The 17,419-nt window shown below is 47.6% G+C and overlaps 1 protein-coding gene across 2 annotated transcripts in view; it reads right to left on the bottom strand.

The window, feature by feature from the left end:
• SH3GL3 (SH3 domain containing GRB2 like 3, endophilin A3) overlaps positions 1–17,419 on the bottom strand; it is a 148,487-nt gene that overhangs the window by 57,487 nt on the left and 73,581 nt on the right. For both annotated transcript variants that reach the window (XM_062204841.1, XM_062204842.1), the window contains exon 2: positions 368–436. In XM_062204841.1, coding sequence (XP_062060825.1) covers positions 368–436 — 69 coding nt within the window. The remainder of the gene's footprint in view (positions 1–367; positions 437–17,419) is intronic.

Below are 17,419 nucleotides of genomic sequence, written 5' to 3'. Positions count from 1 at the left end.
TCAAAAGTAAACTTACACGTACGTAAAATTTTATACCTTTAGACAGATAGGTGGATATCTGGCTGAACACGCAGACTCTTGTCATTATTCCTTAAGCGCATCATTGACATTGTATTAGGGTATTTTGAGCAATCTAGAGATAATTTAGAAGTATGTGGAAGGATGCATTGGCTCTGTCAAATGCTGCACCACTTCGCCCCAGGGCCTGGAGCACACACGCGCCCTGAGAGAGGACCGTAGCACCTGCTGGTGGGCTCCATGGGGCAGACCTCTCTGTAGGCACACTTCCTTCTCCGCTCTAATACCCGGGTCTCCGTCGCGACCCAAGTCAATTTCTAATGCCATTTACATAGGAAAATGCTCTTACCCTCTCCATGTCAAGAAATTCGTCATCTAGTTTCGTTCCTTCGGCACCACTTATTTTCTCGCTAAATAGCTGCGGGGGAAAAAACACAAGCATTGTTCGGTCATTGCTTATCAAAGTTCTGGGCTTACCTCAATCAAAACAGCAGGAAAACGCAGATTCCACCTGTTGGAATTTTTATTTTTTTTTTTATTTTTATTTTTTTTTTTTGATTTGAGCTCTTTAAGAAAATCATTCGAAGGGGTGGCTGCCACCTCGGAGGCCACGGGCAGACACTCCCGTTTCTGGCTTGCTCCACCTTTGCTGTACCGGGGTCAGGGCAGAGAGAGGTGAGCTGGGATCTCGGTGGCAGCACTGGCTACACGTCACCGTCCACACCGCAAGCGGCAGGCACTTCAGTGCCACAGCCTTGGCATGGGGTCACCCAGGACCTGCTTCCTAGGAGACTCAGCACTGGAACCGGCTGTTTAAGGCAAGGGGATGTGTCAGTGTGTAGCCTTGAAGGGAGCGCCTTCCAGGAGGAGGCACGGGGAAAGACCCGGGGCAGGGACAGCCACAGCAGGTGTTCTCGGCTCAGCACCGCCCATACGAGGGCCAGGGAATTCTCGGTCGTAGGCAGGGGCTGTCCTGGTCACTGACACAGGGTGAGCAGCATCCCTGGTCTCTGCCCACTAGACGCCAGGAACACACACACACATATACACACACACACGTATACACATAAACACACACGCATGCATACACACATGTACATATAAACAAACACATACATATACATGCACACACATGCATACACACCCACGCATACACATATACACACGTGCACACACGGACACATACATATATTCCCAGACACAACCACATACACATATAACATGCATATACATGCATATGCCCATATACAGACACACGTACACATACACACACACTCATATGCACACAGACACATATATACATGCACACATTCACACACACACACACACCCCCCACTGTGATGGGCTGAACCGCCTCTAGGCTGTTGAGAACCGTTCATGGTTCATGGAGGGAATTTGTTTAGCAATGAAGCTGAGTGCTTGGGTAGGAAATGAAGCCTTTTCAGGCCGTCGGCAGGCGGACCACACAGGTCTCCTCAACTGTGGTGTGACAGAGGAGGCCCTAAAGCTGTGGCGGGCGGCTGACACCGCCTGGGATGCTCACACCCCATTGGGGAGTGCCTGGGTTCCGGTCCTGGCACTGTGTCCAGTTCCAGCTTCCTGCTACTGTGCATTGTGGGAGGCGACAGTGATGCCCATGTGTGTGGGTCTGTACCACTCACATGGGAGACCCAGGCTGAATTCCCAGCTCCTGGCTTCCACATGACCCCATTGTGACTGCCGCGGGCAATGGGGGACTGAAGCAGCAAATGGGAGTTCTGTGTGTGAGTGTGCATGTGTGTGTGAGTGTACATGTATGTGTGTGTATGTGTGTGCACATGTGTGCATGTGTGTGCATATATGACCTTTTCTGCATCACAAAACGTTTTCCATGAACTTTTTAAAAGACGCCTCCTCTGTATGGATTTCAAGTGTTTTTGCACCAAAATCAACCGGTCCTTTAAGTCCATTTTCCAAGCACACTGTGAAGCAGGCTCACGTACGTGGAGAGCGTGTCTAACCTAACTCTCAGGTGTGGGAAGGACAACTCACATGGAGCAGACGGAGATGCTTACACAGGCCATGACCAGGGTCTCTGTGCACCTGCCCTTACCTTAGCAGTTTTTCTTGGCGAGAACCAGAGTCTCTCCATCAGGGCATCAGACTGGGCCTGTGACTTGTTTAAGTTTACTTTTTTTTTTTAAATAAAGATTTTATTTATTCATTTGGAAGGCAGAGTTACAGACAGAGAGAGGGAGAGACAGAGAGAGAGAGATCTTCCAACCGCTGGTTCACTCCCTAAATGGCCGCAATGGCCGGAGCTGGGCTGATCTGAAGCCGGGAGCCAGGAGCTTCTTCCAGGTTTCCCATCTGGGTGCAGGGGCCCAAGTACTTGGGACATCTTCTGCTGCTTTCCCGGGCCATTATCAGACAGCTGGATCAGAAGAGGAGGATCCAGGACATAAACCGATGCCCATATGGGATGCTGGCACCGCAGGCCAAGGCTTAGCCCACTATACCACAGCACTGACCCCTTAAAGTTCATTTTTGTCCAAGAGACAGACAAGCAAACATCTGCCAGTTGGCTCTCCAAGTGCCTGCGATGGTCAGGACCAGAGCCAGGAGCCAGGAACTCAACCCAGGTCTCCCATGTGGGTGTCAGGGACACACGAGTCCAACCCACGGTGCTGTATAAAACCAGTACTATGGGGCCAGCACTGTGGAGTAGCGGGTAAAGCCCCCGCCTGCAGAGCTGGCATCCCATATGGGCACCGGTTCTAGTCCAGGCTGCCCAGCTCTCTGCTATGGCCTGGGAAAGCAGCAGAAGATGGCCCAAGTCCTTGGGCCCCTACACCCACATGGGAGACCCGGAGGAAGCTCCTGGCTTTGGATCGGTGCAGCTCTGGCCATTGCAGCTAACTGGGGAGTGAACCAGTGGATGGAAGACCTCTCTCTCTCTCTCTCTCTCTCTCTCTCTCTCTCTCTCTCTCTCTCTGCCTCTCCTCTCTCTGAGTAACTCTGACTTTAAAATAAAGAAATCTTTTGTTAAAAAAAAACAGTACTACATTTAGGGTGTTTTGTTACTCCCAAGAAGCTAAATGATAGAACAGACAAGAGTTCTTTCTTTTCGTAGTTTGGCACTGGAAGCCAAAGAGAGTTAACCTAACGCCCTGATACAAAGTATCACCTTCAACAGAAATGATCAAGACTCTCACTGCCTGCCACACACCATGCAGTGTTCTAAACAGATGCATGGGGGCAGGTGCTGTGGCGCAGCGGGTTAAGCCACCGCTTGGGAAGCCTGCAATCCACATGGGAGTGCGGGTTCAAGTCCCGGCTGTTCTGTTACCCAACTAGCTCCCTACGGATGCTCCTGGGAGGCAGCAGAAGATGGCCCAGGTGCTTGGGTCCCTGCCACCTATGTGAAGGACCTGCATGGAGTTCCTGGCTCCAGGCTTCATCCTGGTGCAACTCCAGTTGTTGCAGCCATTTGGGGAGTGAACCAGCAGATGGAAGATCTCTCTCTGTCTCTCTCTCACTCTCTATCTCTCTGTCTCTCTCTTTCTCTCCCTCCCTCTCCCCTCTCCCCCCCCCATCTCCCTCTCTCTTTCTCGCTCTCAAATACATATATCTTTCTTTAAATTTTTAATAAGCAGGTATATCCACCTGGATGCCCTGAACACTTTTGTTGTTATTGTTGAGTAATGCAATCAGGGAAAACACCAGGCCTTATTTTGGAAGCTAAGATTCTGAACGTGTTAAAGAAAAAAAAAAAAAGACACATCTTCTGGGATGGGGAGAGGGACTGATATCCACACTGTGCTGCCCTGGCAGATGGCAAACATGGCCAGGATGCTCGGCAGCTCCTCCCACTAGGAAAGACAGTCGATCTTACCACCCTGTGCTCACTTTGGTCCGCGGCACGATGCAGTGTAAGCCACACTGTGTGCGTGCTGAGCTTGGACTTCCTAGGTGGTCCACAGCTATTGGAGATGGCCAGACGATGGACTTGTAATAGCCCAGCCACGTTGTCAGAGTGTGGAGAACCCCATGGAGCAGACACCTGCTGCTGGGCTGAGCCATCTCAGACCATGAAACCCCAGCTCCCCCGGAAGCAGGCCACTGACAGGTGAGTGGGCCCACCCAAGAGCAGCCAATCCAGCTGACACAGCCCATGCACCCTGCCCAGCCTGCTGACCCACAGCCAAGCTATCAATGCCTAATCCCACCAGGAGACCCAGCTGGGACACATCCCCTTTAGGATCCTTCTCAGCTTGAGAATGAGATCCGAGCCCTCTTTCATGTGTGTCACTTCCCACTCATTCAGGTTATTCCTGCTCTACTTTCAGAAAGCAAGATGTCTTGGGGTCGGTGCTGTTGCGCAGTAGTTTAATCCTCTGCCTAGCATCCCATATGGGTGCCAGTTCTAGTCCCGGTTGCTCCTCTTTTGATCCAGCTCTCTGCTATGGCCTAGGAAAGCAGCAGAAGATGGCCTAGGTCCTTGGGTCCCTGCACCCACGTGGGAGACCTGGAGAAAGCTCCTGGCTCCTGGCTTCAGATCAGCACAGCTCCGATTGTTGAGGCCACTTGGACCAATGGAAGGAAGACCTTTCTCTCTGTTTCTCCCTCTCACTGTCTGTAACTCTACCTCTCAAATAAATGAATAAAATCTTTCCAAGAAAGAAAGAAAGATGTCTCAGAAGAACACAAAGTCGAGATTACTATTCCTTTGGAAAGAGATGACATCACAGGAGGTCACTTCCAACAAGGGTTCCAGGGCAGTTCCTGGTCCTTCTTGCTTTTCCTGAGCTCTGCAGTGATGTTTAGCTGTTCTGATACACATGACATCCACTCACTATGCAGGCCATCTGAGACACTGGATGCTTCATCATTCAGCACATACTGTTTGTTGAGCATCTATTATGTGTAAGACACTGGGGCAGGTATGTGCGATAGAACATGAAAACGACAGGCATGGGGTGACGCTGTGGCGTAGTGGGTAAAGCCGCCGCCTGCTGTGCCGGCATCCCATATGGGTGCTTGTCCAAGTCCAGTCTGTTCCTCTTCCCATCCAGCTCTCTGCTATGGCCTGGAAAGCAGTAGAAGATGGCCCAAGTCCTTGGGCCCCTGCACCCGAGTGGGAGACCCGAAAGATGCTCCAATCTACTGGCTTTGGATCTGTCCAGCTCTGGCCATTGCAGCCATTTGGGGAATGAGCCAGCAGATGGAAGACTGACCTCTCTCTCTCTCTCTCTGCTTCTGCCTCTGTAACTCCACCTTTCAAATAAACGAATAAATCTTAAAAAAAAAAAAAAAAGAAAAGAAAAAGCAAAAAAGACGGGCATGATCCCTAATGTGGCCCTTGGTCTCATTCCAAGGTTACAAGGTTGTTTCTCTTAGGTGCTGGAAACTCATTATGAATTATTCCAAAGGTTCTACTCTGATCAAGGGGGTTGTATGAGTTTAACTTTCTGCACTCTGAATACACAGAAAATGACAGGTCAAATACAAAAAACAACAGAAATAAGATCAATGCTCAAAACTAGAATAAAGACTTTGTTCTGGAGCTGAAAATGAACATGAATATAATATGAAAAGCACATGGCAGCCTCAGGTTTGCAGCCAGGCTACAGCGGCCAGCAGGCTGGCTCCTCGGGGGTTGGGGGGACCTGGACTCGGGCTTGCACAAGGCCTGGGGGCAGGAAGTAAAACCCAGAAGCAAACCTCTGTCTGTGGCTGCCACGCTGTCCCCTGGAGAACAAGGAATCTATCTGTGGACAGATGCAGATGCCCACGAGCTCATCACAGGAGAGCACCCCCCCCCCCACCATCCTGGAGAGAGGGCTGGCGAGGCTGATGGAGGAGGCCACATCCCATGGAACATCGTGAGCACACAGTGGCTAAAAGCAATGAAAAGATGCTCTTCTGCCCCCAGATTAAAATGTACCCTAGAGCTAAACTCTAAAGCACAGGGATAAAACCTAGCATGGAGAAAGAGAGCCACAAGGCCAGGTGAGCTAACGTGGATTCACACATTCACTTTAGGTGGAATCAGGTCCATGAAGCAACGTGACAAAGCCAGGCAAACAGCAAGTGATTACACAGAAGGATGTTAATTTATTTTGAAAAAAAAAGACATTAATTTTTTGGAAAGGCAGAGTTATAGAGAGAGCGAGGGAGAGGGAGAGAGAGAAAGAGAGAGAGAGAGAGAGAGAATATCTTCCACCTACTGGTTCACTCCTCAAATGGCTGGGACTCAAACTGGCACCAATATGGGATGCTCGCATTATTGGCAGTGGCCCAACCTGACATGCCACAACGCCAGCCCCAAGACAAGAATTTAACAATAGATATAAAAAATTAAGAATCTTAGAAATAAAAAATAGAGAGTCATAATAATGACTATGCATAAATTCCATACACAATCAGAAAAGAATATCAGAAGTGGAAAGCATTCCTGAGCAAATTACCTGAAGAACAATGACCAAAAGAGTTTTACCTTTTTTTAATGAAAGTTTATCAGTATGGAGAGTAAGAGGGGGGCCCTGAGAGGTACTATTAGGCACCCCAAAAAGAGAGAGCACAGAATACGGAAGACTCTCCATGTTAAGAGTCAACAGCTATTTCTACCCCACAACCAAATGGAGGCAGGAGTCCACAGTCTGGAAGTGCTCTCAAGTTCCACTCAAGATAAATATTAATTCACACCACTCACGTCACAATCTCAGGGATAAAGCCTTCTAAAACTACAGAATGAAGGGGGCGGGGCGGAGGACAAACAGCCACAGCAGTGAGATAGACGGCAGATTTCTCACCTGCAACAGCAGGTGCCAGCAGACGGTGGAGGAGTGGCTTCCAGTGGAAAAGAAACAACTAAGTGAAAACCTAAACTTTTATGTTTCCCTAAACTTCTGCTTAAGAAAGAAAACAAAATGAAGACATCTTCAGATGACCGAGGTCGTTGAGGAAACAAAATCTGAACCAAGAGAAAAGTGTGGACCATGAGAAATTTGGACGAGGGTGGAATGGGACAATATGAGGTGGTAAATTTCATTACTGGCTAAAAACAAACTAATAGCTCTGAGTTTCCCCACAGCTCAAACTGAAACCTTCATCAATACTAAGATATGGAGGGGGAAGGCTGTTGTGATCATTTGAGAGATGTGATCATTTGCGCACACTAAGATTCACCTGTGTATAAGAGGCGGCCACTCAGTGTTGCTTAAGACTTGGCTGAAATGCTACTGATATAATTGGCGGCACCGGGCACTACTGGAAGCACAACACTGGGATACACAGAGAGCACTGTGTATGCTGCAACAAAGTCTCCATCTCATCCCCTGCAAAGGAGACAGGAGAAAGGGTGTGGGGGGAGAAGGAGGAATGGCAAACAGAAATCCCAGGTAAGTTAGACAGTGACAGTGGTCCAAAATATATCAGCAATCATTGTGTAAAGGGATTAAATTCAACACATTACAGGATAAATCAACAGAGTGGATTTTTTTAAAGATTTATTTATTTATTTGAAAGGCAGAGTTACAGAGAGAAAAAGGAAGGAAGGAAGGAAGGAAGGAAGGAAGGAAGGAAGGAAGGAAGGAAGGAAGGCAGGCAGGCAAGCAGGTAAGGAGGGAGGGAGGGAGGAAGACAGAGGGGGAGAGAGAGAGAAAGGTTCTTCCATCCACTGGTTCACTCCTCAAATGGATGCAATGGCCAGTGCTGAGCCCGGCCATAGCCAGGAGCCAGGGGCTTCCTCCAGATCTCCCATGCAGGTGCAGGGGCCCAAGGACTTGGGCCATCTTCCACTGCTTTCCCAGGCCATTAGCAGGAGACTGGATGGCAAGTAGAGCAGCTGGGACAGAGCCAGCAATGCCAGTCTCAATACAGTGGATTTTAAAAATCCAGCTATATGAGGTTTCTAGGAGCCACACTTAAGTTAAAACATACAGGAAATATATTGAAAACAGTGAAAACTTACATACTAGAAAAATACTCCAATAAAGCCTACAACAATATCAGACAAGAAATATTTTCCTAAGACAAAGCAGGAATAAGGATAGAGACTTAACCTGACAATAAAGGGAGAAATCTACCAAAGTTACATTACTATAATCAGGGCCAGCACTATTATGGCATAGTGGGTAAAGCCGCCGCCTGCAGGGCCGGCATCCCATATGGGCACCGGTTCAAGTCCCGGATGCTCCACTTCCAATCCAGCTCTTTGCTGTGGTCTGGGAAAGCAGTAGAAGATGGCCCAAGTCCTTGGGCCCCTGCACCCATGTGGGAAACCAGGAAAAAGCTCCTGGCTCCTGGCTTTGGATCGGCGCAGCTCCGACCATTTCGGCCAACTGGGGAGTGAACCAGCAGATGGAAGACCTCTCTCTCTCTCTCTCTCTCTCTCTCTCTCTCTCTCTCTCTCTCTTTCTCTGCCTCTCCTTCTCTCTCTGTGTAACACTGACTTTCAAACAAACAAATAAATAAAACATTACTATAATGATACCGTCTCTACCAACAGCATAACTCCCAAAGCCATAAAGCAAAAACAGAAATACTGAAACCCATAGGCACACAGGTGTAAGAGGAGATTTAACACAACTCCATCTGAAAACTGAGGCCCGCCCCACCCCCACCTACGCACACAGCCAATCGACAGAAGATGTGTACTCTCTGCAGATATAGACAGAATGTTACAAAACTGCATGCTACATTACAGAACCAGCATCATGGGTAGAGCATGCTTGTTTAGTTTTGGTGGTACTTTTTTAACCATCATGTAATTAAATTAGGAATGGACAATGAAAATAAATATATAGATTCAAAATTTTAGAATTCTGTCCTGAATCATGATGGGTTAAAAAAGAAAGCCCTAAGAGAAAATAACAAAAAATGTATTTAACAACAATACAAATACTATGTGTCAAAACCCTTAAGATGCAGCAAAAGCCATGTTGAGAGATCACAGCCGAACCTTAACTTCATTTGAAAAACACAATGTTGCCAGTTAACATTTCAGACTGATGCAATGCCACGTGACCTAATTTAGAAGCATCTAATATCCAAAGCTGGAAAGGCTACCAACTGTGGTGACACAGAATGCCAGCAACACAGAGACCCATCTCTCTAAGTGACATCCGCTCACATTCCCAGGATGGGCAGCAACGGACACAGATGGCCCTAACAACCGCCATGTACCACTCCATCATGAGACACGGAACTTGAGAACCCAGATGGAAGGAAGCACGTGCCACGGGCGAGAATGTGCCGGGAAAGTTCTAGAACAGACCCTCGAAGGCTATGTGGAGCTCGGCAGGGAGACGAGAGGAGCAGCAGCATTGACGGCAGAGAGCCTAGCAGAGGCAGAGGCGGGACGTGTTAAAGAATCCACACGAGAGTGTGCAGGAAGCAAGGGTGACCGGTCAGCCAAGGCCGACTGGGCTGAAAAGGAACAGACAGGTGTACAGGCAGGGGCCGGATCCTGAGCCTGATTCCTGCCTGGGATTCTATGGGCCCTGACACGAACACATCTGAATCTCAGAAAAGTCAATCAAGGGAGCAATTTAGCAGAGTGAACCGGCTAGAAACCAGAGGAGGGCGCGGAGCTTTCACAGTCGGCCAGGGACTCACGATAGCCGAGGTGGGCTGAGGGATGAGACCAGATTCCGCTCAAAACCCTCCTGCCTGCCTGCCTCAGCGCCACACACAGGCCGTCGCCACGGATGGCAGCTTCCCCGTCACGAACATCGCACCCAACCTGGGCTTGCAAGACAGGTGTCGCTGGTCCATGCTCGCACGCCTGGCTGGTCAGGGGGATTCCTGTGATGTTCCCTCTCCCTGGGGGAGGGAGTATTTGCTCAGCAATGAGACCCAGCCCGGGGTGCCCTGGGGCCGAGGTCAGAGACACCATCCTGCTTCTCCATCCGCATCTCGGCAGCTCCAGCTCTGTCAATGGCAGCACTAACAAGGTGCAACAGGAATTCATCCAGGGAACAGGAAGCCGCTGCCTTTGGTTTATTCGCCTCAGCTGTGTGCTGGGGTCTTAATCGGTAAATGTGATTGGCACTGCCTTGGCCCCCTTTGGGTGCGAATATCTGGGTTTTTTTTTTGTTTGTTTTTTGTTTGTTTGTTTGTTTTTTGACAGGCAGCGTGGATAGTGAGAGAGAGAGACAGAGAGAAAGGTCTTCGTTTTGCTGTTGGTTCACCCTCCAATGGCCGCTGCGGCCGGCGCATCACGCTGATCCGAAGCCAGGAGTCAGGTGCTTCTCCTGGTCTCCCATGGGGTGCAGGGCCCAAGGACTTGGGCCATCCTCCACTGCCTTCCCGGGCCATAGCAGAGAGCTGGCCTGGAAGAGGGGCAACCGGGATAGAATCTGGCGCCCCAACTGGGACTAGAACCCGGTGTGCCAGTGCCGCAAGGCGGAGGATTAGCCTGTTAAGCCACGGCGCCGGCCGCGAATATCTGTTTTGAGAGAAATCTTGGCTTTTCCGTGTTCTTTCCTTGGATGAAGCAAGAAATGAAATAGCAAGAAAAAAAAAAAAGCAAGCATAATTTATACCTCGGGGTTCTCAGAAATCCATCCAGAATAATGTCCAGTGAATGTGCTCCAGAACCCTGGACAAGAAGTCCGGAAGAGCGGCTCCTGACCATGTCAGTTGGGAAACCCAGGCAAAATAAAGTTAAACAGAGTGCTTAGTTAAAACGCCTTCAGAAGCTAATCACATGGGCACAGGCATTGTAAGTTTCCAAGTGTATGCGTGCAAGGTGTGGCCTTACACTTGACTGAGTTGTGGAGACGTCTAACACGGGGCCAGATCTCCAAGGTGTGGCCTTGCACTTGACTGAGTTGTGGAGACGTCTAACACGGGGCCAGACCTCCAGGCAGCAGGGGCTTGGGGACCACCCTTTGGGAAGCCCTGCACCAAAAATGTCTGCTTCTCTACCGCTGCCTTCATTTGTTTATTCCACCAGTTAACAGCCACTCTCTGCTTCTATCAGCTCAAAAAAAAAAAAAAAATACAGCAAACCTCACTGTAAGCACCAACAATACAGGTTATTCACAAGTTGTTAGCAAGAGGGAGAGATGAGTGAGGGGCGACCATCGGCCCTCTGCTCAGTTTTGACAACTCTTCTGTAAGTCGCAATGGTTTTCAACACTTCAAATTCTAAAAAGATCTCTCAGGACATCAGAGCTACTGAGGCAGCCAGGCTCTGCGGGGCCAGTCCTGGGAGGCAGGGGACACGCACCCTGCGGGGCCAGTACCGGGAGGCAGGGACACCGCGAGGAGCTGTCGGCAGTCGCCTCTCCTCCTTGGGGGATTTTTCTTACAACCGTGGACAGGAAGCCGGAGCAGAAAGCGCCAGCCTGGGGCTCGCTGGGCTGTGAGAGAGGAGAATCAGAATGCGCCGTAACCAAGGAAACCAGGACCTAAGAGGCCAAATTTCTGGGAAAAGAGGGAACATAAAGAAGCCAAGCCGACGGGCAATGCTCCATTTCCTCTCGAGGCTTGGCGGATTCTTAAGCGGAGTGCACGCGAGGCACCGGGGGAGCCAGCACAGAGATGCTGTGCGCACACATTTCTGCAGCTTCACAATGACCCCAGGGGACAAAAACTCAGCTCAGGGCTGCCCAGTAGGGGGCGCCTCAGTAAATCCCCCAGGGTTGTGCTCATCCCAGAAGGCTGAAAGCAGGGCAGTAACCGCAGGAGCTCATAAAGCCTGAAACGCACTCGAATCATTTCAGACCCTGTTTGTACCAAGGAGATCACCTTGACCCTCATCATCCGCCAGCATGAACCCAGATCACCTCTGGGGGGAGATGCATCGCCCAGAACCGCCACAATGCTTCACAGACAGTTCTGCCATGGAAATAAAAAAAAAAAAAAAAAAAAAAACACCTGGCTTTTTCCAGGAGACAGAACCCAAAACGGAAAACTAAGGAAAAAACGTGTAACTCACCAGATAATCCCAAAATTGATCTCAGAAATAATCTTTAGGGGCTGGCGCAGTGGCTCACTTGATTAATCCTCCGCCTGCAGTACCGGCATCTCATATGGGCACCGGGTTCTAGTCCTGGACGCCCCTCTTCCAGGCCAGCTCTCTGCTGTGGCCCGGGAGGGCAGTGGAGGATGGCCCAAGTGCTTGGGCCCTGCACCCGCATGGGAGACCAGGAGGAGGTGCCTGGCTCCTGGCTTCGGATCAGCTCAGCGCGCCTGCCGTGGCGGCCATTTTGGGGGGTGAACCAATGGAAGGAAGATCTTTCTCTCTGTCTCTCTTTCTCACACTAACTCTATTTGTCAAAAAAAATAATAAAATAAAAAAAAATCTTTAACGTAACTGCAGCAAAGACATTCAAGAAAACAGACGATGGGGCCTGTGCTGTGGTGCCGTGGGTTAAGTTGCCTCCTGCCACGCCAGCATCCCAGATCAGAGTTCAGGTTCAAGTCCCGGCTCTTCTGCTTTCCACTTAGCTCCCCCTGCTGATGCGTCTGGGAAGGTAGCGGATGATGGCCCAAATGTTTGAGCCCCTGCCAATCTGGTGTGAGACCAGGATGGAGTTCTTGGCTCCTGGCTTCAGCCAGGCTCAGTCTTGGCTGCTGCAGACACTTGGGGAGTGAACCAGCAAATGGGAGATCTCTTTCTCTCTCTGTCTCTCCCTCCCTCTCTGTCATTCTACCTTTCAAATGGAGAGGAGATGAGAGGAGAGGGGAGAGGAGGTGAGAGGAGGGGAGGGGGGAGGAGAAGAGAGGAGAGGGAGAGGGAGAGGGAGGGAGAGGGAGAGGGAGAGAGGAAGGAAGAAAGGAAGGAAGGAAAGAAGGAAGGAAGGAAGGAAGGAAGGAAGGAAGGAGAAAGAAAGAAAGAAAGAAAGAAAGAAAGAAAGAAAGAAAGAAAGAAAACATAGATGACAATGTCAATTCCCACCAAAAAAAAAAAAAACCTGGAAAACATAAGAAGATGGTGAGTGAAAATTCTATATGAAAAATTCAACAATTGAAGTTGCGTTCAACATCAGGGTTCAGTACCAATTAGATGCTGCAAATGACAGAGTATGTGACTGGAAGACAAGTCCATAAGAAGTATTCACATTGAAACACAAAGGGAAAGAAGACTTTACAACACAAAAGAGAGTATTACAAGCATCTCAGACACTGGAAACACCTAACACAAGAGTACTTCACAGTTCCAGAATAAGAGAACAGAGAAGTGGGAAATAAGTAACATTTGAGCAGGAGAAAGCCAAGAACTATTCAAAATAGGGGAAAATACTAAGATGCATATTGAAGCTTATCTATGAATTCCAAGCAGAACAAACATGAAGAAAAGCATAGCTAAGAGCTTCATAGTCACACAGCTGAGGACCAAAGACAAAGAGAGACACTTAGAAGTAATCAGAGGGCAAAAAATAAACATCGCATTCAAAGAATGCAACAAAAAGATTGTTAGCTGTATTTGCAAAAGAAATAACAGAAGATACAAGACAATGAAGTGATATCTTGAACAGAAAATAACCTGTCATCAGAAAAATTCTATGCCCAGTGAATATATGCTTCATAAATATAGCAAAAATTAAATATTCAGGCACAGACCTTAGAGAATTCCTCACCAGCCAACAGACATCAAAAGAAACACTAAAGGATGTTCTTCAGATAGAAGAGAAGCACCCCAAATGGGGACAGGGAAATGTGGAAAGAAATGGAGAGTACCAGAAAGACAAATATAAATACTGACAGCATAAAAATGCAGCATCTTGGGGTTGGCGCTGTGGCATAGCGTGTAAAGCCGCTGCCTGCAGTGTCAGCATCCCATATGGGCGTCAGTTCTAGTCCTGGCTGCTCCATCCAGCTCTCTGCTATGGCCCAGGAAAGCAGTAGAGGGGGGCCCAAGTCCTTGGGCCCCTGCACCTGCGTGGGAGACCTGGAAGAGGCTCCTTGCTCCTGGCTTTGTATTGACGCAGTTCCAGCCATTTGTGGCCATCTGGGGAGTGAACCAGCAGATGGAAGACCTCTCTCTCTCTCTTCCTCTCTCTCTCTCTCTCTCTCTGCCTCGCCTTCTCTTTCTGTGTAACTCTGACTTTCAAATAAATAAATCTTTTTAAAAAGTGCAATATCTTACAAGATTTTAAATATATACAGGGATTTTCAAAACATGAAAACAACAGCGCAGAAGCCACCACTAAAGGAATAACCCCGTTGTGAGACCTTCTACTGGTTGGCAATGATAAAGTACGAATTTAATGACGACTGGGCCACATAAAAATGAATGTTATAGTATCTCTGATTACCTCTTAAATAACCATAAAATAAAACATAACTAGCAAGCTACTGGGAGAGTAAAATGTAGTAATTTTAAAGATTGGTTAATCGAAAGGAAAAAATGGAGGAAAAAAATGAAACAGAATGAGAAAAACAAAACAAATAATAGCAAATTTGAATGTAAAAATGCCAATAACTACATTAAATATAAATGGATTAAATATTCCAGTTAAAAGAAAAGCACCAGCCAAGATTATAAAAACAAATTACACTGCATTTTGCCTACACTTAATATAGACATAGAAGGAAAATAAACTGACGGGGAAGGTAATACCAGCAACAAAAGCTTTTAGTAGCTATGCAATATCATACAAACAGACTTTCAGACAAAAAGCATTAATAGTAGAATAAAGACATTAAACCCTTATAAAGTCCAAAACAAAGATCCAAAATCCTAAATCTGTATGGACTTAATAATGCAGCCTTAAAATGTTTAAAGCAAAATCTTATAAAACTGGAAATAAATGATCCCAAATACTTTTAAAAAATATTTATTTATATACTTGAAAGTCAGAGTTACACAAAGGCAGAGACAGAGAGAGGTCCTCCATCCACTGGTTCACTCCCCAAATGGTCCCAACAGCAGGAGCTGAGCCCAGCTGAAGCCAGGAGCCAGGATCCTCCTCCAGGGCTTCTATGCGGGTGCGGGGGTCCAAGGACTTGGGCCGTCTTCCACTGCTTTCCCAGGCCACAGCAGAGAACTGAATCAGAAGTGTAGCATCCAGGACTTGAACCAGCACCCATATGGGAATGCCAGCACCACAGGTGGTAGCTTTACCCACTACACCACAGTGCCGCTCCCCCAACCAGGTACTTTTTTAAAAATTTCAACACCTACCTCTCTCAGTAAGTGACAATAAAAAAAAATTTTATCTGAATCAGTGACCGTATAAGATCAATTTAATCTGAACCAGCGACTGTCCTATGTAGAACACCATGGCAAACAACTAACAGAAGGGATTGTTTTCAAGTAGATACAGAACAATTGCCAAAACAGACCACATCCTGAAACATACCTTTAACAATTTCAAAGACCAAAATCTGAGTATGTTCCTTGACCACAGTGAAATTAATATAGAAATGAACGCCTGGACATTTTTCAAATTCTTGGAAATTAAGCAACCTGTCGAAACAGCTTGAGTCAGAGATGAAATCACTATGGAGATTAGAAAATATTTTGAATTAGTAATACTAAATATGCTTACACAGCTATATCTAAGCTTCTGGGATGTGGCTGAAGCTGTTCTTTTAAGGGGTTCTTATAGCTCTATTATCACCACTTCTAAATCTCTTGAAAATCAGGATTCCTTCACGGTCTTAAAAATAAGTCAGGACCCCTACTTTACACCACATATTACAAACAACTCTTCACTGTTCTTAAATACGAGGGGCTGGTGCTATGGGGTAGCAGGTAAAGCCAACACCTGCAGTGCCGGCATCCTATATGGGCGCCGGTTCAAGTCCCGGCTGCTCCACTTCCAATCCAGCTCTCTGCTGTGGCCTGGGAAAGCAGTAGAATATGGCTCAAGTCCTTGGGCCCCTGCACCCATGTGGGAGACCTGGAAGAAGCTCCTGGCTCCTGGCTTCGAATCGGCACAGCTCCGGGTAATGCAGCCAATTGGAGAGTGAACCATAGGATAGAAGACCTCTCTCTCTCTCTCTCTCTCTCTCTTTCTCTCTGCCTCTCCTCTCTCTGTGTAACTCTGACTTTCAAATAAAATATCTTAAAAAAATAAATACGAAAAGCAAAACTTTAAAGATTCCAGGAAATAACATAACCTTGGGATATAAGACAACCAGGTCCCAGCATGCTAATTGTAAATTAGCTAGTTGTAAATTAGGATTGATGTGTTGTACTCCATTGAAACCAGAGGAGACTGAGAGAGTGAAATATGGAGCTACCAAGAAGAGGATATTTTCTACCCACCTACCTAACAAGAATAACATCTGTATATTGAAAAAGATGCAATATTTTAAAAAATAAATATACAGCAAAAGTTTGTACTGGCAACTTCATAGAATGAAGGTATCTGCTTTGGCTTCAACGTGCAATTCTCAAATGTGATGGTATTGAAGGGGCTCTGAGAGGTAATTAGGTAATGCTCATGCTTGGCACAAGGACCCTTACACGATGGATCCCAGAGATCAAGCTCTGTTCCCTCTCGCCAGGCAAGGACGCAAGCAGAAGACGGTCCTCTAGGAACCAGGAAGCGACGTCCCAGACCCTGAACCTTCTGCTGTGTCGACTTTGGCCTGCACTGCCTGCAGCCCTAGGAGAACTCAGTGCTGTTCAAGCCACGCTGTCTGGGGAATTTCTGCTGTTGCAGCCCAAAAGGACCAAGACAATACCCAAATGACTGTTAAGAAAACATTATTTACCCAGTGATTGTCATGGAAATGCAACTTAAACCACAAGGAGGTGACAGCAGGGTAGAAATTATTCTAACACAATGAGAACAGTGCAAGTGTTCCCAAGATTAATGGAGCAAGCACCGCACCTGGACACTGTTGATGGGAGGACGCATCCGCCCAGCCGCATGAGCTGAACATAAAAACAGCCATACCAGGGCCAGATGTGTGGCACACTGGCCTGCGACGCCGGCATCCCATATGGGCACTGGTTCAAATCCCCGCTGCTCCACTTCCAATCCAGCTCTCTGCTATGGCCTGGGAAAGCAGTAGAAGATGGTCCAAGTCCTTGGGCCCCTGCACCCACGTGGGAGACCCAGAAGAAGCTCCTGGCTCCTGGCTTCAGATTGGCTCAGCTCCGGCCATTGCAGCCATTTGGGGAATGAAGATCTCTCACTCTGTCTCTATCTCTTTCTGTAACTCTGCCTTTCAAATAAATAAAATAAATCTTTAGAAAAAAACAGCGACACCCCTCAGCAGATTCAGTTTTGGGCAAACAATCAGCATAGGTCCTACATTTGTGCGCCAGAATTCACGCCCCATCAGCATTATTTGTAACAACCAAACACTGGAAATAACTCAAATGCTCACTAGTAATTAAATGAGTAAATATGTTACAGCTATTTCTATAATAGAGATCTTCAGGGTGTTCGTGGCAAATGCATTTTATGAAAAAGGTGATTGATGGATTCAAAAATGTTTGGACCAA

This window comes from Lepus europaeus, chromosome 11 (assembly GCF_033115175.1).
Source record: "Lepus europaeus isolate LE1 chromosome 11, mLepTim1.pri, whole genome shotgun sequence".
Classification (NCBI taxonomy): domain Eukaryota; kingdom Metazoa; phylum Chordata; class Mammalia; order Lagomorpha; family Leporidae; genus Lepus; species Lepus europaeus.
This window is presented reverse-complemented; position numbering and strand designations above follow the sequence as displayed.